The 25,900-nt window shown below is 41.0% G+C and overlaps 1 protein-coding gene across 1 annotated transcript in view; it reads right to left on the reverse strand.

The window, feature by feature from the left end:
• Window positions 1–25,900, reverse strand: part of LOC102818564 — a 428,351-nt gene that overhangs the window by 19,915 nt on the left and 382,536 nt on the right. The window contains exon 3 of the mRNA XM_006835534.1: window positions 17,441–17,521. Coding sequence (XP_006835597.1) covers window positions 17,441–17,521 — 81 coding nt within the window. The remainder of the gene's footprint in view (window positions 1–17,440; window positions 17,522–25,900) is intronic.

Here is a 25,900-nt window from a genome sequence, read left to right on the forward strand (position 1 = left end):
TCCCTGCTGTGGTGTCTCTTCTAATCTTAACTTCAATCAGTCTGAAACTTCCATGGAATCTCATCCAGATTATTATGAAAGACAGCTGTCTGCTCCTCCCAGCTAGCTCATTTTGCAGGTTCAATGGCTCAGTGGTAGGCTTATTACTTGTGTCCATTGGCTAAGCACTGGACTGAGAACCACCAGCTGATCTGTGGTAGAAAAATGAGACTTTCTGCTCACAGAAATACAGCCTTGGAAGCCCTATATAGGGTGGCTATGAGTCGGAACTGACCTGATGGAACTTAACAACACTACTTCAAGTTTGATAAAAAACAAAAAAAAATCATTCTATAGTTCTTATCAAGGAGCTCTGGTAGCATTGTGGTTACAAATTGGGCTGCAAACCTTAAGATCAGCAGTTCGAAACTACCAGCTGGGAGAAAGATGAGGCTTTCTGCTCCTGTAAAGATTTACAGTCTCAGAAACCCTATACCGGGTCACTATGAGTCAGAACGGACTCTATGGCACACTACCACCACCATAGTTCTTATCATGCATAAACCTACTGTTTGCCATTTTCCAAAGAAGGTAGTATCTTGTAATTTTTTTTCTATTAAGGAAACACAACTTGAATGGAACAATGTTATTTAAGGCCTATGGTTAAAGGCTACTTATACAAAACCTTTATTTGAGTCTCTTAAATATGCCCAGAAAAAAGGTCTATTACATCCTCATTATGAACTCCAAGTGTTAAAATCTCAGTGATGATAGCACAAGGAAATGCTAGCAAATTGGACTCACTTGCTGTGACTTTGAGCTTTGTTCCAGTTCCAAAGACAAGTTGGCCACCTCCAGAATTCACACTGTAATACAGGCCTTTACAAAATGGCTTCCCTTCCCTTGCTATTTACATTTGGGTAAGAGTTATAACCACTGCTCTGGAGTTGATTCTGATTCATAGTGCCCCCTACAGGATAGAGTAGAATTGCCCCATTGGGATTCCAAGGCTGTAAATCTTTACAGGAACCGACTGCTACATCTTTCTCTGGTGGGTTTGACTTGCTGACCTTTCAGTTAGCAACCAAGTGCTTAACAAATGTGCCACCAGGGTTCCTTTCAAGTCAGTGCTTCAGTAGGAGAGTACTTTTTATTAAGAACCTATACATTCTCTTCATGTTAAAAGAATACTATCTGACGTAACCTTTTTTGTGTTTTTGTGAGCAGGACTGCCTTGTTTTCTCATGTCTTACAATTTTTATACTGCTTGTTTTAGTGGAAAACATTTGCATTTTCTTTCTCTGACAGATTTCTGCCATACACAGGTTCTGACTTTCTGCTATATCCAGGCTTTCTGGTTCCACTGTAATATTATACAGGTGTTGCTGTTGTTGTTAAGTGCCGCTGAGTTGGTTCCAACCCATAGCGACCCTGTACAGGGTTTCCGAGGGTGTAAATCTTTACGGGAGTAGAAAGCCTCATCTTTCTCCCGCGGAGCGGCTGGTAGTTTTCGAACCGCTGACCTTAGGGTTCGCAGCCCGAATCGTAACCACTACGCTACCAGAGCTCCTTTATACAGGTGTAGAGTAGTTAATAATATATTAAATACTTTCATGTGCATTAACTTATTTTGACTTTCAAATAACTTATGAGGTGATGTTAATGTGTTCATTTTACAGCTAAGGAAATTGTGGCCCAGATGCACTAATTAAGCTAGGCTGCAGAAGAAATTTGTAGCATTCATCCACACTTTCTGCCTTTTTCTTTAGGATCAACTCTCTGACTGGGCTGTTTCCGTCTGTTATTTTTGGTTCATCTACATAAGTATTTCTCTCCGCAGTTAGATTTTTTTCTAGCCTCTATGCTATTACTTTTAATATTTCTTTCTACATTGGAATGCATTTAAGTCTGCATAAACCATTAATTTCTTGACACTTGGGCCCTACAAATACTGCAGTAAGTTCAATGGGCCTCAGAAGCCACATTAAGCCTCCTACTTTAGTGACATATTGCCTACTTACTGGGTTTTACTGATAATCTTGTCCCACTCCCAAAGATGAATGTGTTATAAATCACAGCCCTGAGCTGCCTGACAAAAATGCCCGAGCTACCTTGATAATAGATTAATGTGATTATCATGCATCTATTCTCCCTCATGGGAGCTCTGGCTGGGATTCCCCCTTTTTTATTACTGGAATAAAGACTAAGCCAGGGAATTAAGCCTGTACAAGCCTCTTTCAGGGCACACCAGTAGTGAGGTAGATAGAGGAAAGCCTGAGCAGAGTCTAAATGATATTCTTGAAACAATCTGACACTTATTTCCTCCAAAAAGACATGAAATGTTACCAAGTAATTTCATTTCACTAGCAAAAAGGTATCAGCACTGACCCCCCACCCCTTTTTAATTAAGGAACCAACATACCTGTAAACAATCTCATTTCACCTGTGTTTAGCAAGCTGACTATAACCCTGAATTGAATCTTTGTTTTTAAAAATTATGAGGATAGGGTGGGACATGGGACATGGTTGTAGTAGGGATAGGGGAAAAACATTTGTTCTAAAGGCTTTCCTCATTAAACCCCAATACTTCCAGAGTTAAAGAATATGAAGACATTTTAATTACCTTTGCAATATAAAACTACAGGATAAGTGCAAGAACTATGATCAGTAATAATGAGGTACTTACTGGAACTCACTGTTACCGTGGTTCCCTTTCCAAAGATCATTGTATTTCCCACTTGATAAGCACAGTGAAATAAGACCCTGCAAATACCTTCTGGCTGCTCACTCTAGCTTGTATGAAACTATAAACAGTAGAAAGTTACATTCCATCCTTGCTCTCAGTAAGGAACTCAATGGGTTTTCAATGTTTGCATATACAATAAGAAAGCTCTGTAATTTCATGAGAATGGGTAAGCCCTCCATACACTCAGCAATTATTCATTGACCACTTTCAATGTATAAAGCACTTCCCTAGGCACTGGGGATATAGAAGAGAGCAGTTTCGACACAGTCCCTATCCTCATGGTGCTTGTAGACTAAGGAGAGCAAATGATAAACAAAAACTACAGATTTATACCATCCAGTGAAAAATCAAGCTGGGTAAGGAGATTAAACAACAACCAAGTGGTGGTGTGGTTGATGGCTTGTTAGATTGGCTGGGCGGAAGCGTTTTTCTCAAGATGAGCAAACTGAGAGTCCAAAAGATCAAAGCCTGGCTCCAAATCATATAGCATGTCAATACTTAGATCATATCCTTTTCCTTAGATCTGCAATGTAATGAATCTGCTAAGGTAATTTCAGCCATTTAAATTCCTGGCTAGAAAAGATCAAATGAGGCTCTTCCAAAGTGACTTTGGGATGTTACCTATGGTTGTTGAGGGCATCAAAGGAGCCCTATGGGGTAGGGCTGCTAATTGCAAGGTCAGCAATTTCAATCCATCGGCCTCTCCTTGGGAGACCAGGGAACTTTTCTATTTCTACAAAGATTTACAGTCTCAGAAACCCTACACAGGGGCACTATGAGTCAGAATTGAGCCGATGGCAGTGGGGTTTGAAGGAATCAAGATTGTAAGAGGAGACAGGTCTACTGCAAGAGAAAGTGTTGGCATAACTGAATACTGAGCTAAGGGGACATCTTCCACTGATCTTTCCTATTAAGCTTGCAAGTAATGCAAACAATTATCCAGAAGAATGAGCTCTTACAGTTAGAATAAGGAAAGTATGGAAAATGCTCTGCTCCCCATGGAATACAGATGAATCCAGAACACTTAGATTGACAAGATACTTTGATATTCATCTCAATGACTAAGAGAATTTACAGTTCATGGCAATACTTATTAACATTCACATGTACCATGGTCCCCCTTCCAGAAACCATCTTCTTGGCACTTGAAAACCCCACAGTGATCTATTCCACCATAAAACCCAAAAGTTGCTTTATTTTAAAGCAAAGGAATTCCTCCAAAATTCTCTGATTGGTTGAACCCCAACCCAACATATCTCAAGCATATATTTAGGCACACTCAAGAATATCTAACATACACACCCTTTAGAATGGTAGGAACCTTCAGAAACCATTAACTACACACTCCCAACCTCACCCATTATCTCCTAAACTGTCTTAGATAGGCTTTGACCTTTAAGAAAGCTCTTGGTTATTGATTCTCATGTTTCCTTTTCTTATGATTAGAAAGGTCCCTTATAGCAAAACCCAGCTCTTTCTTTGCTGTAGCTAAAGTCTGTTAAGCTTGCTCATCTTCAAGTGTACCCTAAATAGAATTTTTCATGAAATCCAACTTTTTAAAAATCATGAATCTTCTAACCAACCATACTTTTTTCAAAGAGATTTCATGTATATTATCTTATTTGGGTCTTACAAAATCCCTTGAGCTAGGCAGGGCTGGAATCTAATCTCCATGCTACAGATGAAAAAAACCAAGGCTTGGAAAGCTTGAGTGATTTTCCCCACAGCCATATAGTTGGTGAGAGGCTGAATCAAAGTCCACACTATCTCTTGGCTCCTAGTTGAGTGCCTTAATTATTTTGAACACTTTCATATGTTGCTCATACCATCTTCTCTTTCAAGTATCTCTCCTTTCCTTATTCCATCCTCTAATAAACCACCCCCCACAAAATTATCAACAACAAAAATAATACCCATCCACACTGCCCCAACAAAAACCCAACTCAACCATTTTTCAGAGCAGTGTATTTTTAATCCTCATAGTCTCTCTGTGAGCCAGGAGATAAGGGTTACCAATATTTCAGCCACATTAATTGGGAAAAATGAGAGCCAGAGGAGATAAATCAGGATGAGAATTATAAAGGCTGCAGTCTGGCTCAGATAGCAATATATTGAGCCTTAGAAAATGTGGATCCTTGCCCTTCTATTGTGAGTGTTCAAATCACATAACCATTTTGAATAGAGAGAATTATTCCTTTTCTACCTTTCCCTGCCTCTTGGGATAATCAAGACATGAGAAGAAAGAATTATTTTCTGCTCTCTTAGGAAGATGAGGAAAACTGGTGGCATAGCGAGTTAAGCATTGGGCTGCTAACCACAAGGTTGCCTGTTCAAACCTACCAGCTACTCTATGGGAGAAAGATGAAGTTGTCTGCTCCTGTAAAGATTTAGAGTTTCAGAAACTCTAAGGAGCAGTTTTATTTGCCCTATAGGGTCTCTATATGTTGTTAAGTGCTATCGAGTTGGTTCTGACTCATAGCAACCCTGTATAGAGTTTCTTAGGAGCTGCTGGTGAGCTTGAACCACCAACCTTGCGGTTCAAATGACCTTGCAGTCCAGCGCATTAACTTACAGTGCCATACCAAGACTCCATTTCTCTCTCTAGATATATTTGCTTATACAGAAGAACATTAAATGTTTTGTTTCAATGTTGGAAACAGATTTGTGGCATAAGCCATGGTACTCACTTGGCTTGACTAGTACTTTGGTTCCTCTTCCGAAAGTAAGCTTGTTAGCTGCAGTGGTGCCACACAGTGGTTTGAGGCCCAGCAAAAAGCCACAGAGGTCAAGGAAGTCACACTTGGTAAATACATGACCAAGGAGCTTTCCTATGCTATGGAGCAGTGGAGAGGTTGCCATGTTCAGAACAATCCTGTTTCCAGGTGCTACACCCATTTTGTAGAATTGGAAAATTTCCATATTTGAGTCTAGTCCTTTCAATATATTAACTCACTTCCCTGATCTGGCTATATGGACTTGATTCGGGGAGTGAGGTTAATAGTTCTTAGCCATAACCTTATTCAGGGTCCCATTTGGTTATTTTTTAATCTATAAAGGACCTGAGAAAAAGAAGCCCCCCTAACTCTTGGGACATTTAGGCCCAGGTTGTTCATGCATCCAGAGTATAAATACTTAACAAAGTCACTCATATTATGTTTTTGCTAACAGGATTGCTGTGTTCAGCTTAGTGCCCAGACAAGGACCCAAAGAGAGAATGAATGCCTGAGTCCTGGGTCTGCCCAGGTCCTCCCACCTGCTGAGTATTGTGGATCAACCTTCCTTTTTTAGGTGAAAGCTTGAGAACCTCCAGCTATTCTAAAGCTCATCTCAAGGTAAGATTTGAACTAAGGAAGGGGATGAGGAGGCTTCTAGCCCCTGAAGTTTTCTAAGCACAATGAGAGAGATCATTCTGGAGGAGAAAGGAGTACAAAATCACCAGAGCCTTTGCCATGGAGATTGCTAAGAATCATAGGACTCAAGAAAATCAGACCTTGTAAATCTGCCCTCCAATTTGGCTTGGCCATGGGTTAAGGCCATATCCTCACCCAACATTGAGTGTGGAGCAGAGTGGGTGTTTGGGATGTTTCACATGCTCCTGCCTCTTTGGTCAGAACCAACAATCTCCTCTGGGTTTCTTTCTTTTTTTTTTTTTTTTTTAATATATATTCAGACTCTTGGGTCTCTAAAAGTGACCCAAGATTGTCGTTATATCCCTCTCTTTCCCCATCTCATTCTATCTAAGGAGGGAGTCTTCCAGGAGGGACCATACACATATTTCCTTTGTATCAAAACTAAAGCATTTCATCCACCTCCCTTCTCAATTTCTTCATGGTACTGCTTCACTGGAGTAGAAAACCACTCACTCACCAGGCCTCACGGACACTTGAGTTCCTTTCCCAAAGTACAGCCTTCCTATGGATGAGCCTCTATTAACACAGTGCTGGTCTCCTTTACCAGAACCTGGCACTCATGTCCCCGTCCTCTTCCTCCTCTATCCTGGGGTAGCATCCCAGAAAACCACTGCCATTGAGTCAATTCTGACCCACTGAGGTTGACAATCCTTTAAACCAGTTTCCTGGGTAGTCAGTCCTCAGAGGCTCAATCTCAAGGGACAAATGATCTGTGGTAACAATAGTTTTCCCACCTTCAGAGTCCCCTCCCATCAGAAAGCAATCATCCTTTTGAGAGTGTTTAAATGGGAAGGAATTTAACATCCCTTGCCCCATCTTCCAATATAAAAGGCGTGACATTATGTCTGGATCCCTTTCCAAAGCTGAACTTGTAAAACCTCTGATAGACTAGCTCTATCCTTGCAAAATTACCCCATTTCCCCAGCATGCAACTTTTTGTCCTACCTCCAGGCATTTCCTTCCTGGTATGTCTTTTATTTTCCAGTTTTACTGCACTGGAAAGTCATCGCCTACCCTCTTGTGTGCATAAAAATTCCAAGTAGCCTTAGTTCATGAACAATTTAATGACCTATTTATTTGACTGTCACAATGATAAAAATAGAAGAAACAGGTCTGAGCTCACCTTTCATCCTCTAGGCTTGAGTCATGGGATCTTAGCAGTTAGAGTTGAAAGGGAGCCCAAGACGTGATTCAGTCCATTATCTAAGTGGCATAGAAATCTCTTTGATAACATCCTGATGGTTAGGCTTAAGGATCCAATGTGAAGATCTCCAAGGAAGAAGAGCTCCATACTTCACAAGAGTTCTAACTGTTCAAAAGGTTATTATGGGAGGCTGGGACACATCTCTGGTCATTCAGTGACTTTGCTTTTGCCTTCTGGACTAACTCTTTTCCTCATCTATATAGCAGTTCTTTAAATATTTGATAAGAGTTATATCTTTTAATGTAGTCCAATGACAATTCTCTTACTCTTTAGGGACGTGAGATAATTTCAGATAGTTTATATCTGACCATAAAGCTTGTGTCCTCAAAAAATTTATCATTGTAAAGGCATACTTGAGGTAAGAGAAACAAAACAATTGGGAAGACTTTTTGGAATTGAGTTACTGAACATTGTATTTCCTAAGTGAAATTGTTCATAAACCTACTTACTGTTTTGTTTAAAATGGTTCTGTTTTTCTTTCTTTTTTTTTACTTACTTGGTGTTACAGTTACTGTGGTTCCTGTTCCAAAGGTGAACTTGTAGTTATTAGAACCACAGTGCTATGCTTTCCTACACAAACATTGTCAAGACAGTGGTTAGAAGACTGGGCTGGGGAGAAGGCAGGGCTGGTTTTCAACTGAGCTTTTTCCCTCGTGTTTTCCCTTCATTTTTAAGGGGCCCTGGTAGCACAGTAAGTTCCGAATGAGGTCAGCAATTCAAATCTAGCAGCTTCTAAATGGGGGAAAGATGGGACTTTCTGCTTCCATAAAGATTTACAGTCTAGGAACCCTATACAAGATCACATACCTATCACCAGCACTTTGGTTTTAGCCTTCACTTCTGTGGAAATGTAAATGATAATATCTGCCCAGAATATTGTTATGAGGGTTAATTAAGGCATGGGAAACATTTCTTTTTGTCCATAGTAGGTGTTCAATACAACATGCTAGTTACTATTTCTTTTCATTAAAAAAATACATTTAACATTCGTTTGCTATATCTCTTCTTTGAAATCCTGAACATTCAGAGGTACTTTAAATTCAACTTACAAAATTGCAATCGATAACATTTTGAAAAAAAAATCCTTGTATAGGAGATCATCCCAAGACTATTATTGGTAGTTTCAGAATGTTTACTATATAATATGATTACTGTATCTTATATATGTTCAAGACACATAGGAATATAAGAGTATAGAATGTTATGAGTAGAGACCTAAAACACAGAAGAACCCAAACAAATGTCGAATGGTAAGAGGAATTTAGCATAATTAGTTGGTAACTTTCATCTAGACAACTATAACTTACTTGGCTTTACCAGGAGTTTGGTTCCAGATCCAAAGACAACTCTGTTAGTATCATACACTGTGTTTACTATCATTACAAAAAGTCCCCTCCAGAGATGACTAACCAAGTTAGGCTAAAATGAACTCAACTCCACTCGTTATTTGCTATTTCCATACAAAATTTTAAAGAACCAAAGTGAGGAATGAGCTAAGAAGATACATTCATTATTAGAGACAGCAAGATAAGGGCAACTGATTTTCTTCAGTGGTTTTATCGATTTCTTTTCCTTAGTTTTCTGCTTGGGTTCATTCTTGTCTCTTCCGTGTACCATACACATAATATTTGAAACAAGGAAACTGCAAGTAAATGTTCTTTACCTTTTTCTTTTCCCTCTAATTGTAAATGAAAATTCCCCTACAGTACATTTTACTGTGAGGAAAACCCTTCTGCTGCTGCTGTAGTTCCAGTACTACCTGGAAACTTCTCTTACCCTTTACTTGGGTTTGTTTTGTACTTGACATGCTGATGGCATGCTGCACCACACCAGCAAGCTAGTTTTGTTCTCTATATGTGAGCTAGCCTCAAACCTACTGCCACTGAGTCAAGTCTGACTCATGGAAACCCTATAGAACACAGTAGAACTGCCCCATAGAGTTTCCAAGGCTGTAAGTCTCCTGAAAGTGCTTGGTGAGTTTGAACTGCTTTAAGCACGGCATCAACAGGGCTCCTTGTGGGATCTAATATGATCACTATATTCATCTGTCAAAGAATCTACATGAGCTAACCAAATTTACTTTAGCATCCACATGGACAGCCTTCTCCTACTTCCCACAATGAAAACGATATTTTGACTTTTCTTCTTTTTTTCTTCCTTTCTGCCTGATTATTCCCTTCAGCAAAAAAAAAAAAAAAAAAAGACTGCAGTGCTGGCTGTCATTTGCAAGTCTAGATGAAACATTATTTATGAACAAAATATTTTGCTGACAATTTCAAGCGAAAGGAAACCTCAGTGCCAACAGTTAGACGCCCACACAGTTTGGATTTAAACAAATCTTAACAAATGAACACAGTTTTGAGAAATAAAGCTGAGGCGACTTCAGTCTAAGCCAAGTAATTATAATACTTCTGTGGTTTTCGAGGGTAAGGGGTTTACTTGTTCTTACTTGTAGAAATGATAAGCTGTGCGTTACAGGAATGCTTAGCTGGAAGGGCACCAGAGAGCTATAGAAACAAAGCCTCATTTAAATACTTTAAATAGGCACTTTTGTGTTTAGCAACTTAAAGGTTAGAATTGTATGTGGCCAGCTAGACTTAGTTTAATGTAAATACAATCTTGTTACCTTCTAGTTGAATCAGTCTCCTAGCCACCTTATAGGACAGAGCAGAAAAGGCTACACTATTTCCAAGGCTACAAACCTATCTGGAAGCAGACTGCCAAATCTTTCTCCTGTGGAACGGCTGGTTAGTTTGAACTGCCAATCTTTCAGTTAGCAGCTAAGTGCTTAACCATTGAGGCACCATAGCTCCTTTGGTTTAAGATAGCTCTTTATAAAACTCTCTTGTAGCATTTGACCGAGTCCTAGTGCAAATCGTATAAGAAATAGAGAGGTTCTGTTTATGGAACCTTTATTTAGCAATCCTAGGTTAGGAGTCCTGGTGTGGTACTGTAGGCTAAGCATTGAAATGCTAACCACAAGGCTGACAGTTGAAACCCTATACAGGGTCACTATGAGTTGAAACTGACTTGATAGCACTTGACTACCACTACTAGGTTAGGATGGTTTATTCTATATTCACTTTCAACTCCAGTCCCAAATTTAGCAAAAGGCTCTCTATTTTTCTTTTTGTTTCTTGATAAAGAATTCTGTTTTCTTTTTATCCTTTTGAGTATGCATTACTGATGTCTCTCCCTCACTCTTAACCCCATACCCCTTGAACTACACAGATGTACAGCGTACATTTAGAGATGCATAAATGAGCATAAATACTATTTCACTGTGGCAACCTACCAGGCAGAACAGTCAATTGGGTCCCAGATCCAAAGGCCAGTTTCCAGTTTGAACCAGAAGATACACTGTGATTTGCCCAACGACAAAAACCGGATCAAATAGACCCGGTTGGCAGAGCACAAGAGTGAAGAGTTGGCAGTTACTTTATGAATTAGCCTTGTATCACTGGTTGGTCTAGAGTAGCCAATTTGCCCATCTCAAATCCTAAATAAATCCCTTTTTAGGTTTAAAGTCCTATTTTCTTTTAGGGAGTCTTTGATTTCCATGTTTCACTACAGAGTTCTATGCATCAAATGTGCTTTCAACAATACACAGAGTAAGTGCTTTCTGATTTAGATGTCAAACCAGTGCTCACATTATTATTTCCATCTGAAAAGGCTTAGAAAGCCCAGGTGAGAGAATATGTCTCCTCTTCGTGGGCATCACTGGGTTATGCTACCAGGAAAGTTCCATGGTCCATGAGTTCACCTTAGAATGAGTCTATAGAATCTAAATGAGGAAAAGGCTGGCATTATCCATTTAATTTGGTCACTAGTTTGATATAGATAACATGATTTTATCATGAGCTAATAATCAGGGAAATTGCTAAGTTTACTACTTCACCTTGAGCCGTTTCCTTTTTCATGACTGAAGTAGTATCTGTGTTGATTTAGCTGCTAAAGAACTTTAAAACTACAACAAAGATAAATTATTTTCTAAGTAGTGAGGAGGCCCAAGAAGGATTAGGGTATGAATCAACATATCCAAGAGAACAAATGGAATCCACCTCTAGAATTTAAGTTACCTGAGGACAAATAACTGTGTTGAGTTTGTTCCCTGCTGGATTCCTGGTATGAATACTGTTAAGTTGGCACAGGAGCCAAAGGAGTCCTGCTTGCTCCTCAAACTTCAGGCCAGGAAAATTAATGCTAGAAAGACAGGTTTCAAAAACTGGCAACTTCCCTTGTGTGGTCATAGACTGACTGTACTGTGGGGTCATGATCAGTGTCTTCCTTAGGCCTCCGTTTCCTTATAAGTGGAGACAGTTGGAGAGGACAATTTCAAGGGTTCGCTCAGCTCCACATGGCTATAGCTATATGGTGTATGCATTTTTAGCCTTAAAGTTCAGAAATGGAAAGTATCCCTAAGGACTCATGAAGAAACTTCCATTTTAGTAATTTTTAGACTTTTGAAGAGATTAATTACAACTGGACCACAAATAACAGCATGATGAACAGAGAAGAGATTGATATTGTCATCAAAGACTTCATTTTGCTTGGATCCCCATTGAACACTCATAGAATGCAGAAGACAAGAAATCAGATGACATTTACTTGAGGTACATGTGCTACATAAGACCCCTTTAAAGTGCTAAAGAGCAAAGATATCAGTTTAAGGACTAAGGTGGCCTCATACATATGTGAAAGTTGGACAATGAATAAGGAAGACTGTAGAAGAATTGATGCACTTGACTTATATATAGTATTGGTGAAAAATACTGAAAGAATCATGGACTGCCAGAATAACTAGCCAATCTGTCTTGGAAGAAGTATAGTCAGAGTGCTCCTCAGAAGTGAAAATGGGAAGACTCTTGTTCTTTGGGCATGTTTTCAGGAGGGATCAGTCCCTGGAGAAAGACATCATGCTTGGTCAAGTGGAGGGTAGCTAACAGAGGAAGATCCCCAATGAAGTGGGGTGACACCATGACAGCAACAGTGGAATCAAAGATAACAAATGTGAGACTGGTGCAGGATCAGGCAGTATTTCATTCTGTTATGCATGTGGTTACTGTGAATCAGAACCAACTCAATAGAACCTTATAACAACAGCATTCACATTTTTCTTGGTCATTGATTATTATTTATAGGGTTCCTTCTATAAAAGGGCATAATCTTAGTCAATGAGAATAGTATTTTAGAGAGCTTGTTAAAGAATCAGAAATCTTGTCACTGATTACCACACAAATCTAAGGCTATAGATCCTAGCCAATACACCAAGTTATGAGCCACCACACACATTCTGGGAGCAATTCCCAGAGATATCCCTGTATGTCCCATTTGCACACAGATGCCAAATCCTAGTCAGGGAGACTTTTGGCCTCCTTCTATTAGATACTCATTTACTTTCTCTAAACATTCATCATATAGTGTATAATTGGGTCTAAATCAGTCCTTAATCCACAGACATTGCTTAATCTAGGAACACAATTTTATACTTACTGGGATTCACAGATAACTTGGTTCCCTGTCCAAAGACAAGCTTTCCTCCCTGGTTATAATTCACACTGTGTTACATATCCTGTCAAAAACACATCTAATCTGCCCGAACACATTTCTAATCCTCCACCCCAAAAATCCACAGATCTCTCCCACACCACAGCATGAATCATGGCTGTACTTCTTATTGTAAATTTTTTTTCCCTTATAAGGGGAACAAGCATAGTCACACAGGCGATAGCGAATAATGAGAATTCCTATTTATCCCAAAATGTTTCTATTTAACACCAAACTGATCTCTTATTTTTGCTTAATGGCTCTGGGTACTGCTGCTGAGGGAAATGACTTTCTTTTAAATGTGTTCCTCGTAGTTTTAGCGAGAAATACTTGACGTACAGGGGCTAAAATTAAGGGCTAGTGAGGCTCTAGGGAATCGGGCTTACCTGGGGTGACCAGAACTTGGGTCCCTGTTCCAAAATTCAATTTCCCCCAGCCGTCAGTTTTCACACTGTGACAAACACCTCTACAAAATGGCTGCTCCAGAGAAGACAGCTGCTAAATGAAGACAAACTGCTCATGGGGAAACAATCTTGCTACAAAATGAGGTAACTGCATGATATGAGATATAAACTTTTCCTGCTCTTCTCTTCTAATTTCTCTTCTTTCAAGACACTGAGGAGGAGGATATGTGCAGAGAGCTGTACTTCCTGGGCGACAGGGCCGGAAAGTGGCAGCCCTGGGGCTAATGGAACGTGGCACCTCTAGGCTTTTGCAGTGTAATAGCCCAGCACACCCAGGAGTTTCCCTCATGCTAAACCCAGTCCTCAGGACCACGGGAGCCCAAACTATAGCTGATTACAACTGCAATCCTATGTAAATACCCTGGCATTTTGAATTCCTGAGGCCAGTGGAAAAACTGTTTCAGCATCTCTGGTTTTTCTTCCTTTTGGTTCTGTTTGAGCCAGTGACCTCTACTTGCCTCAGTTGTGAAATCGCAAATCTATTAAATGGAGATAATCATACTGGAATCTCCTTCTAAGGAGGCCCTTGCCATCAGGTGGCTTTATCGGCCGGAGTGCTGACAGAGTAGGCCCCAGGGCCAGGGGATCACATAAGACTATATTCTGGGAAAAATTCCCAGAGACCATTCCCCTGATCTCTAGTGGACTTCTTCTCTTCTGTTTTCTCTCAGAGCACTGTCAAGGGTGACAAGATGACTAGGTATTGAATCTTGGTCTGCTCAGGCCCTTTAGTGTCTTTTTGACCTAAGAGGATCCCTGTGGAAAAGACAGCAAGTTTTTCACTCTGAGATAATCATATTCAGCACACAATTCAAATTATATGCCACTTACTTGGCTTGACAAGCAGCCTTGTCCCTTTTCCAAAGATAAAGGAGAAGCCTTGTCCTTCACACAGTGATTATCTCAGCATCAAAAACCTGCCAGCTCAGCTTTCCCCACACAAAGCCCTCCTGGGAGATGAAGCCTCCAGTGTGCTTCCTCCAGTGTTAGTCACACACCAGGAAGAGGGGTCTCCGTCTTATTCCTCATGGTCCTCACTCCCTTCTATCTCCTTCTCCATCCTGCTCCTAAGGTCACACAATGAGTCCTCAGCTGGAGCTTTGGACTCCTTTCCTTTCCCTCATTTAACTGTACTGACAGGGCAGCACAGACTATCTGGTTCCAGGACCAAGGATGCAACTCTGGGCATTGCTATCCCCACAGGACTTGGGCTCAGCACAAACCCCCTAGAGCATCTTCCCCACGTGCCGACATGGCCCAGAGGCTCTGTGTATTTATGTTCATTCTGTCCTGTCAAGCTCTGAGACAAAAGGGAGTTTGGGACACACCAACTCAAGTCTCCAGCAAACCTGTGTGTCCCAAAGGCTGCAGCTCTGCATTAATGAGCCAGGGAGGCTCCAGGGGTTGGAAAGAGACTTAAAGAGGTTCTCTCATTTCTCCTCCTGCCTGAAGGCAGGGCTGCACTTCAATCACCCCTGATAGGAGGAGGGTGTCTATCTTTCTTTCAAAACCCTCTAGAGAAAGGGCTCTGGCAACTACTCCTGACAGCTCATTTTCACTGTTCAAAAACCTATTAGGAAGGTTTTACCAGTAACCTCACTCCCTTCTTCTTGCAGTATTAGCTATGTCCTAAGGTCTGACTCTTAGTAGAGGGGGAGAACAGAGCCTCCTCCTCCTCTGTTTAATGCCTCCTTTTGCAGGTTTAGATACGTGACTCAGTTCCCACCTTACCCTCAGCCTCTTTTCCTCAAAATAAATGGCCCCAATTTGCCTCTGTAGACTTCACTGATGCTGGGTTTCCAGGGTTGAGAGTTTCATTTTGGGGATATTTTAGGGTACCCCATTCCTCACGAGCTTCACTGCCCCCAAACACAGAAGGGTGATTTTGGGACAGGTTGCTTTCCTGATGGAGCTTCTGGATGGTGCACATGGTTAAGTTCTCAGCTATGAACCCAAAAGTTAGCAGTTCGGATCCACCCAGAGGCTCCTCAGGAGAAAGGCCTGGTAATCTGCTGTCAAAAGATCACAGCCATTGAAAATGCTATGGAGCAAGCACAGTTCTACTTAGCCACATGTAGGGTAGCAGTGAGTCGGGATCAACTGACAGCAGCTGGCTTGGTGTTGGCCCTTTTCCCCTGTGAACTTCCATCCTCACTCTGTCCTTCCACACGGGGAGCCTGTTTCTTGGGAAGGGGATTGGGGTACTTTGGAGGAGTCACCTGGGGTCAGCTTGGTGACCAGGTAATTCAAGGTTGTGGTGTTGACCACATTTACCTGGAAGAACTGAAAGCCTTGTGCCCAGTCCCAGGGTTTTGAGTGCAGCCTTCAGTACTATCCCTTGCAGCTTTCTGCAGAAACCTGTCCCCTTCCTCTGACACTTGGATGATTGTATTTAAATTAGCCAGAATTATTTCAATTTCCACTTAGACACTTTCAAATCCCAGGTGAAGAATTTCAAAGAACAGGATGACATTTACCCCTCCCATTCCAGCTCTTCTCCTGATGCGTGACAGAACTTTGACAGAAGAGCCTGAGGGGCCAAACAAGAGCTTGACTGTGTGTTGGAGCTGATATTTATCATTTTTGTTAATAAAAAGTGTTTAATGAGCTCTTTCTATGTCCCGATTTCTATGCTAAATACTTTAGCTATATTATTTCATTTTATCCTTACAAAAAAATCCATAGGTACGTATAGATTTTTATCCTCAGCTTCAGACTGAGGAAACCAAGTCTCAGAGAGGTTAAGTAACTTGCCAAAAGCCACACAGCTAATAAAGGCACAAATCCAGGTCTTGAACTCAGGTTTTGCTATCTCCAATATTCATGTTACATTGCCTAATATATAATCACTTGGGCTCAAAATGTCCATAGGTACTTCAGAAGTAGCCTCAGTACTGATTCTCACATTTTAGGGCAGAACTTCTATTCTCAAGCTAGATATCCTTGAAAATTAAATTGCAGCAAAGATTAAAATCAGATATGAGAAAATACTTTCTGGAAGCAAGGGTTGCTAAAATTTGCAATTATCTGGAGAGAAATCGAGGGATTCTGGCCCTAAACCATCAGACCAAGTCAAAGTGCAGACCACCTGGTCAAGGAGCCTGGTCAGGGGATGGCAGGGGTTGAGTGGGGTGGGTGGGTTGGGTGCCCTCTGAAGGGTCTTCTTGATATTCTCCCTGGTTCAATTGTGGTTATAGCTCTGTTTTGGAAAATGCTATTTTGTGCTTCTGTGAGCCCCTGAGTCCCTCAGTGAGCAAGAGCATGTGTACATGCATGTGTGTACACTCACGTCTCAGCCTAGAAAAGGGAACCAAGTTTCTTTGACCTGGGGAAAAAACATGAGTAAAGATCCCAAGTAGATGCCCAGGATTAATGTTTTCTTTTTTTTTCAAACTACATAATGATTTCATTGATTGCCTCTAAAGGATCAGCCCAAGAAGAATACAACTTACTCGGCTTCACGGTGAGTGTGGTCCCGTCCCCAAAGGTTAACCTGTCTGTATTAGTCTTACACAGTGTTCAGTGCCATGGCAGTAACCTTGACTGAGGCCTCCAGGAAGACAGGTGGAGGTGAGGGAGGCAATCAAAAAACAAAACCTGAAATGACTGCCCATGGCCAAAACAATCTTCCTGTAATTAGGTTAGAACGTGTGATGAATAGCAATAAGTAGTAACTTCCCAGCCCCACTCAATTTGACATAATTTCCTTTGAAAAAATGGGTCTTGGCAGGAAAGCCTCCTGGGAAATTCAAAGTGGTTACTGCTCTGTCTCCTGGGATCCTGCTTTTTTTTGTTACTCCTGCCAGCCCTTTGTCTATTTTCATCCAATTCCTGTCTTTCCCCCCTACTTTTTCTGGACCTACCTCCTCCTGGAGACTCACATCTTTTCTCAGGGAGTGACTACATGGATATTAAAACCCAAGTACAATGCCCTAGGAAGTATGTACATTAATAACCTTGTTTTCCAACTGGTATCACGAACCACCCAACACAAACCAAGCAGAGAAACCACCACCTGGGCTTTGATAGCTTCTGCATGATGGAAGACAGGCTTGTCGGGAAGAATAATTAGCCAGAAAGAAGAACTTACTTGGTGTGACTGAGAGTTTGGTGCCCTTCCCGAAAATGAGTCCATAATTCCCAGTTCCAGAGGATGCACACAGTTTCTTGTCTTTACAAAAACCCCCACAGATGCTGAGAGAATCAAATCATGGGGCAGCACAGAAATAGCACTGACAGCTTAAACTACAACATCCAGGTGACAGGTAAAAGCAAAGGATTATGAGAGAGGATTGCAATGGGGTGGACAGTCCCTCTGAGTCCTACAGAGACCCGGCTGGACTGTCAGAGGTCATCATCTGACCAAAGCCCTGTCTAGTCCAGAGAAGGCGACTCTCTTTTACCAACAGTCCTTGTATTCAAGCAACTGTTCCTTATGTCTAACGGATGCCTGCACGCTACAATGTGAACCCTTTACCTCTTGAGCTTCCCTCCTTGGAGAGATACAGGGAATTTTTTGTCAACATAATCCAAGTAGAAACAGGTCACAACACACCAACACAGTCACAGTGGTCACTTTGGGGCAGGGAACTGAGATTGAAGGTAGGGGTCAAGATGAACATTCACTTTATCTATGATGTGAATTGTTTATAATGGTACATTTTTGTGTATTACTTAGGCAAGTTAAAGTTAATAACAACATTAAATACTCATATAAATCCATAATGTATTTAAAAATGGCTCGTTGGTTTCAGACAATCCCTTTTGTGTTTCCCCAGGCTAAGTAGTCTCAGATTCTCTGTTCTAGAGTTTTGTCTCCTGGGAGATGAGAACACTGGGCCAGGGTATGAAGTCAGGGTGAGGTACAGGGCCCAGCTCTGGGCTTGCCCATGGCTGCCCAGTGGTTTTTGAATTATGATCAACAGGTTAGAGTAACCTGCTTATCTTCCTCTTCAAAATGGACTCCTAGCTCCTAAGAGACCTCTCTTGAGGACAAAAGCATTCTTAAGTAAAATGACAAATCATTAAAGGGAATAAGCTATTGTTGATCAAAATTAAGGGTGGCCAGGGACACTTACTTGAGATCACAGACAGTCTTGTGCCTTTCCCAAAGGTAAGCTGTCTAGCTCCTGTGTTCTCACAGTGATAGGCTTCAGAACAAAAACTCTGAAGGCCTGGCCCAGTGCTTTCCCTCGACCTTTCCTCTTATTAGCCATCTTCCCTCCTAGGTCCACCCTGAAATCTCCTCGCTAATTATACTTTTTCTTTTCTCTTATCATGTCTTTGCCCCCTTAATCCTTTACAAAATGTGGTATAATTAAGAAGCCTCTAAATTTGTCCGTTTACCCTGCTTAGAGCTTCCAAACACGAGGCTGTGGCCCAAGGCCACATTTCTCAACCATTTGCAAACTTCTAGTTTATTGTAGACCTGTAAAAAATATTCCAAAGGAAACCCTTGTCTCTGGCCTCACAATGAACTCTCTGCTAGAAATAAAACAGGAGTGGTCACTTCTCCTAAGTGAAGAAAAGGATTTGGAAAATGGCATAGGGTGGGAAGGGCTCAACACAAGAAGTTGTTCTTGGCTGACAGACCATCTTTGTTACCTCTGGCATTAAACTAGTTCCCATCCCTAGAATAAGGGAAATGAAAGGCATGGGACATCAGAGCCAGGAACATCAGCTGAGGTCAAACAGAGAAAAGCAGGTCTTTCTATGAAGGGAAGAGGAAGAGTCATAGGTAGGTTGGTGCCAATTCCAAAGCCAATTTAATTGAAGCCAGAACTCACACTAGGTTTAGAAATGTGTCCAAAAAAATTCCACTGGGAACAAGCTTATGGGAGAGACATGACAGATGAACTCTGGAAAAAGTATTCTCCAACCTGTTCATGTTCACTCTTCGTAGTATTTAAACAATGAAGATGACAATTGATATTTAAGCAGCAGAAGAGTGGCAACAACTATCCCAGATCTAGGGGACACATTTGGTACTAAGCTGTGGGAAGGCTTAGGATCATGCCTCTGCAAGGCAGGCGGGTCAAGGTCCTAGAAGCTTCCCATGGGTCTTAGAGTCTAAAAAACTTTTCCGAACACCAAAACCACTTTTAGCTTAATAGGAGTATCAGAAAGCCACATGAACTGCACTTACTAGGGAGAACATGAAGTTGAGTTCCTTTTCCAAAGATGATTTTGTTCAAGTTTTGCTCGCACTGTGATTGAGGCCATAGCAAAAACTCCTAGTGATGCTTTTCAGAAAAGCTACACACCCCTTGACAGGTACCTTGCCTTTGTGGAACTTAACAGATCCTCACATTCATTGTCTCCTCTGTTATAATAAACAGGCCTCATTATCTGCTCAACCATCTTTCTCTGTGTCTTCTGGTTTTTGGCTTGAAATTTATGCTGCTTATTTGCAAACGCACAGAGAGGAAATTGAATGACCTCATTTGACACAGAGTGAATTATAAAAGCCAACAATTCAACAAACTCCTTTCTGATATCAAACACAATTCTGTTATATATAACTGTAGACAAAAAATGGATGGGTAGACAGCCACTAAGGTAGAAATGCAGTCTTCAGAGCCCAAACAAGGATGGGGCAGGAATGGGCGATTTCAGGCACCATCCGAGTTTCTACTTGTAATGAAACTACATTACAGAGCCCTCAGGTCACCCTCAGCTCTTGGCCCAAGTTCTAGAGTAGCCATATCACCAAACCCTGAGGATACCTCACAGGCCAAGCACATGTTTGCTATACTCCCAATAACCCTGTCCTAGCTGTGGGTAGCAAGGATCATTTATTCTGGCCCAGAGGGATCCTAGTCGTTTGGGAAATGTTCTCCTTTCATAGCCTAGGAAGTTTAAACCACCAAGAGATGAAAATCCTATGCCATTATCATTCACCCTGACAGAATCCTTTGAGTCCTAAAGAACCATACCCAACTATCTGCTCCTCAGCATTTAACTGACTCAAAAGATTCTCTTTACCACAAGCATTGAAAAGATTAACATGTGTTGGTCATGTTGACAAGCTCCAAAACAAATTTATGGAGGTATCTAGTCTTTTCTTAGTATTTGAACATTTTCTCCAGTGAAACCACTTAAAAACAGGCTACCCTGTTGGGTTGGGAATTCTGTGTAGCCTCAATCATAAGATATTGTAGTGTTCAATGTCCTAGTCAATCAATACATTGAGTACACTTGTCTCCTAATATTATTTTTCTGACTGACATTTGAATGGGCTTCACTGTTCCCAAAATGGTAGCATAAAGATGTTGGCACATCAGGAATACCCCCAGGAATGCCAGGCTCCTGAATTCTGAGTCTACACCAAGGAGGCAGGTTTAAAGTTTTTACTCCCCATGGGGAATTGATTGGTACACCAAAATCTTGTCATCACACCTGCCACTTTATTTCACTCCAAATTTCCTTTCAGAGATATTTGGGATCACCAATTCATCTTTGAATTATTATTTTTTTTCCATTCCATTTGAATAGTTAAGCTGGTTTTTAAAGTGAAATTTGGTATGTGTGAGACTATCTATGGACATTAGTCAAAACAGGACAATGTTTGGGTTTTCTATTAGGTCTTTTAGAATAAGTATATGTGCAGGCATTGAGAGACAAAGAAGATTCCTTATAAATATTAGCAGCATTTAAAATGAACTATAGTCACATTTTTAATAGAATGGAAGTTCTGTGGGCAAAAGCATAGTAAACACCCAAGTCATTACAAAACACAGTGTAAGAAATACTGTGACTATAAAAACTCGTGGCTTCCATCTGTCTGTGCAAGAAAGAATGCTGAACTATCATATTATAGGGGATTTGGGATGGTCTTTTTGCCTTGCCATTTACTTATCGTTATTGCTCTATTTTCAACAATCATGAATGTTTCAAAGGAAGAAGCATTTGTTTACATATTAAATTGCCACCAAATTCACAGGATTTGTTTGGTCATACAGAAATAGAAAAATGGCCACTTACTGGGCTTCACCACCAGTTGGGTTCCATTTCCAAAGAAGACTCTATTATTTATTGCCACAGCACTTCCTTCCTTTCATGAAACCCCTTTTTCTTTCCCAGTGTACCCAGCGGAGAGTAAAATCCAACCAAACACAAGGCAGGTGGTAAGGGGAAGTAAGACTCTATGATTTTCTCCCCCTGTGTTTCTAGAAGATGGCCTTTTATGATAGGAAAAAAAAAAATAGTCCTGCCAATTTCTTCTTAAAAAAAAAAAAAAAAATCAAACTTAGAACTTTTGTTTTCCTAGGCTTTTAAATCTGCCAAAGCTAACATATACTTTGTTAACAACACTTGTCTTCATCTGTGTGAACTCAGCCTTTGACACACAGGTCTGAAGGAATGATGCATTTCAATATTCGTGGGGGTGCTTCCAGCTCCTGAGCCATCTCAGCTCACAACTAGTGGCTTCCTAATCTGCACATTCTGGGCTTCACTCATGGACCAAGTTGTTTCAAAGCTTTCTTACTGCATAATTGTGTCTATGTAGTAGCCTAGATACAATATCATGAGGGAAGAGTAACAAAAAGCAAAGAATCTTATCTTTTCTCTAAAAGGCTCCACCATGGACTCATCGTATGACATTTCATCCAGAAAGCAGCAGAAAGCTATGACAAATGATCTCCCTCAACTTTAGAAAAAGTCCAGTCCTGAAATAAATGGAAGATGTGAACATTTTCTATTATGAAATGATTGTATCCTAAAGGTAAAGATAAGAGTACACAGACTTCCTTTATCACAAAGTTGAACACTGGCTGGGTTTAAATGTACACTGAGTATCTGGAGAAATCAGAGGAGTTGAATATCTAACACAGTGACACCAGGTCACCTATTGTTGGCTAAAAGTAGAGCTTAAGTGATAGAATTTTGAGCTTGGAGAAAGAAGGAGACTTGATCTCATCCCCAATCTGACTGTGACTTGTTTCTTCAGACTTGATGAGGAAGATTTCAAAAACGGATTTTATTTTTCTCCTCTCAGTCTGGGAGCAGTAGGTGTTCTGAACCAAAATGACTTACTCTAGAGAAAACGTAAAAGGAAGCAAATGTAGTGATTGGTCAATGGTGCATGAGTCACAGTTTTAATATTGAGCCTCCTCTTTTCTCACTTCTCCCAGCCTTCAGGTTTAGCTTTGCCTGTTATTTATTTATTTATTTTTTAAAAAGCAATCTATCCAAGGAGTCCTGGTGTGGTGCTGTGGGTTAATGAGCTAGACTGCAAAGCCATTTGAACTGCAAGATCAGCGATTCGAGCTCACCAGAAGCTCCTCAGAAACCCTATACAGGGTCAGAACTGACTCGATGGCCCTTAACAACAACAATCCAAGTGAAGCTTTGGAATCTTCTTTGGAAGAAAAGCCACTGGACCAATAGAAGAAGGCATTTGAACCAGTGGACTCTGCATTGTATAAATAGCTTACAGAAGTTCTATCCATGCATGTAAGGGCTGACTGGAGCTGATAAATGGTCTGGGTATAGGATTCACAAGCAGAGAGCCTGCAGCATTTAGATGAGAACAGTTTTCCCCACAGTCATTTTATCCCTGGGTATTTATCTAAAACGAATACCATTTCCCCTTCATTGACTGTGGTGTGCCATCCAGGGGAATGGGACATTTTGAGAGCCTGGCAAAGTCTGGCATTTAAGGGTTGACAGTGGGGAACTAAGTCACTTTTAGTCCTCCTTTTTGCCTAGAGTAACTGTTAACCTCCCACTTGCTATGGAGCCAGAATCCACTTGACAAATACCACTACTCACGTACTTGGCTTGACAGAAAGCAGAGTACCAGTCCCAAAGATGAGCTTTGTTCCAGTTCCTCCATAATTCACACAGCCCTTCAGAGCCTTACAGAAACCCCGAGGAAGGGGCACGGCAGGAGGAGAGCCTCCTGTCTTTTTAGGTGAAGCACACCTCAATGCCATTGCTACGAAAGCCTGGCCTTGGCCATCTTCTCCAGACTTCCCGTTCATCCCATCCTCTTAGCCTTCACATCCCCCAGACATGCCCTGACACTGCCTTCAAATACTTTTATTGTGCTAGAAAAAAAATTTTCATTTGAACTCTTTAAGTGTACAGTTCAGTGACACTAATTACTTTCATCACATTGTTGCTACTGTCACCAGTGTTCATTCCCAACAGTTTCACAGTGCCCTCAACAGAAACAGAAACCCCTCAGTAATAACTCTCACGACCTCCTGTCCCCTGCTCCTGGTAACCACTAAGAAACTTTGGTCTCTATGCATTTGCCTAGTCTAGAAATTTCAGGTAAGTCTGATCATACAATTTTGCCCTGTTGGGTCTAACATTTCACTCAGCATAATGTCCTCAATGTCATAGCATGTGTCAGAAATTCATTTCTCCTTATATCCAAATCATACTACATTGTATGTATCTGACACTGCCTTTTACATTGTGTCCTTCTGGGACTGACTCTAAGGTCAAGATCCTTGGGTGATTCACCCACAAATGGCCAAGAACATTACAGGCATCTGTTTCCCATCACCCCAGAACAGCAGCCCGAGGCAAAGCTGTTAGGGAAGAGTCAGGCACACTACCTTACAACCCAACTTTACTTTCTTAGGGAGTTACTCCAATGTTATTCATTCTGGAAGCAACTGAGCCAAACGACAGAGCTGGTGGCTGAAACTGCTTCTCACTGGAAGTGGAAATCCCATTTGGGCCAAGTGCATTGTCTCCAGCAGGCTGGGTTGTTCTTAGAAATATAATCTGAATGAGACACTTTGTCTATTATTCAACTGGTGTCTCCTTTCCCTTACAGTCACATCTTTGAGACTTACCTGGCTTTATAATTAGCTTCGTCCCAGAGCCCCAGATCAACTGATAGTTACTATCCACACAGACACAAAAACCTTAACAAAAACCTTCACTGTCCTTCCGGGGAACCTATTAGAGATAAGGCCCAGATAAAAAGTCTACAGCAAAGCACATAAAACAATGTAGGGATATTGGCTATTGAAGATTATTTGCTCATTTAATTACATTCGATTCCCTTGCCCATTACAGATTCTAGACACAGATGAGGAAATCGAATGACTAAACATCAAAAGTCAATCTAGGTCTCTCTGCATATGAGGGAAGCATAATTCATAAACAGTTTTCAAATTGGAGAAGTTGAACTTGCTTCACCTTCTTGGATACTTTAAATAAAAATGCAAAACAGAGAAACCAATCATTTGTTCAGACTCATAATGCATCTGATTCTCTAGTGTCTCATTTTCACTGCTAACATGATTTTAGTCAATACTATGGTGCTCACGTAGAAAATACACTGTTTTGTTTATAGAGGGCTTCTATCTGTGAGCAATGGTGTCCTGAGGGAATCTGCACCCAGGTAGCTCCTATAGAATGAGGTGTGGGATAGGGTAGTCACCTGTACCTTTAGAACATACCCCAAAGTGGTTAGCTGTTTCTAGAAAACACCTTTTTAAAATTGCTCCTTTGTTTCTAGTACTTACTTGGAAAGACTAGTAATCTGGTCCCAGTCCCAAAGGTGAGCTTGCCAAAGTTGGAAGACACAGTGACTCGGGGGCCTGTAAAAACCTCTTGTGTTTGGCAGGGCATTCTGCCTACACATTGGCCCCTCTGCCATTCCCTGAGTCACGGGCACCAAAAATGAAAAAGAAACAGCTACCAACTTCAAAGCAGATTTAGGGAATATATTTGAAACACCAATGCAATGAAACAGTTTTTGTTTTGGTTAAATATCATCCCCGGAAAATGGGTATGACCTGTAATTATAATGTTTTCAGTTCACAAAGACACATCTCAAGATAATTCACCATCAGAGAACAGGGACTCCCCAAATCTAATCCCAGTTCTGACTCCAATGCTTTAACTTGTCTGGGCTTCAGCTTCTCTGTCTGTGAAATATGTTCAATGATGTGTGACCCTGTTTACCTTATTAGTGAATGTTATGAAGATAAAGGGGAATTTTGAATAATGTGGAGGGAAATGTGCTTGTTCAAGCCAAGATATTATAATGTGAATAGCAGGAATATGTTAGCTGAAGTCTGTTGTCAGAATAACTAACAAAAAGCTTTCTTAGTAACAAACTGAAGGAGAATATATATCTGTCTATGTGTGTTTTCCCACCTAATCTGCCAGCACAGACAGGCATGGAAAAGGTCAGCTATATTCTGATGCCCAGGCATTGGGGAGAGAAGAAATGACTGCTCTCCCACATCAGTGGACATAGATTTGGTTCCCATGACATACTAATTTCCCTTTGCTGTTGGCAGCATTAAATGAAATCAGTCAAAGTTGTTTTAGAAAATAAATTATGAGTGTCTTAACAGTCAAACTGGCTGTTTAGGTAGACCCAGTGTTGTATCCCATCACTGACAAGCTGGGGGAAAATAAATCCTCTCTGAGACTTCCAGGAAGTTCTGTTGTGGTGCTGTAGGCTGAACACTGGACTAACTAACTACAAGGTTGGTGGTTCAAACCCATCAGCCATTCTGCAGAAGCCGTATACAGGGTTGCTATGAGTCAGAACTGAGTTGACTGCATTTAA

The sequence above is a fragment of the Chrysochloris asiatica genome, unplaced genomic scaffold, assembly GCF_000296735.1.
Source record: "Chrysochloris asiatica unplaced genomic scaffold, ChrAsi1.0 scaffold00017, whole genome shotgun sequence".
Lineage (NCBI taxonomy): Eukaryota > Metazoa > Chordata > Mammalia > Afrosoricida > Chrysochloridae > Chrysochloris > Chrysochloris asiatica.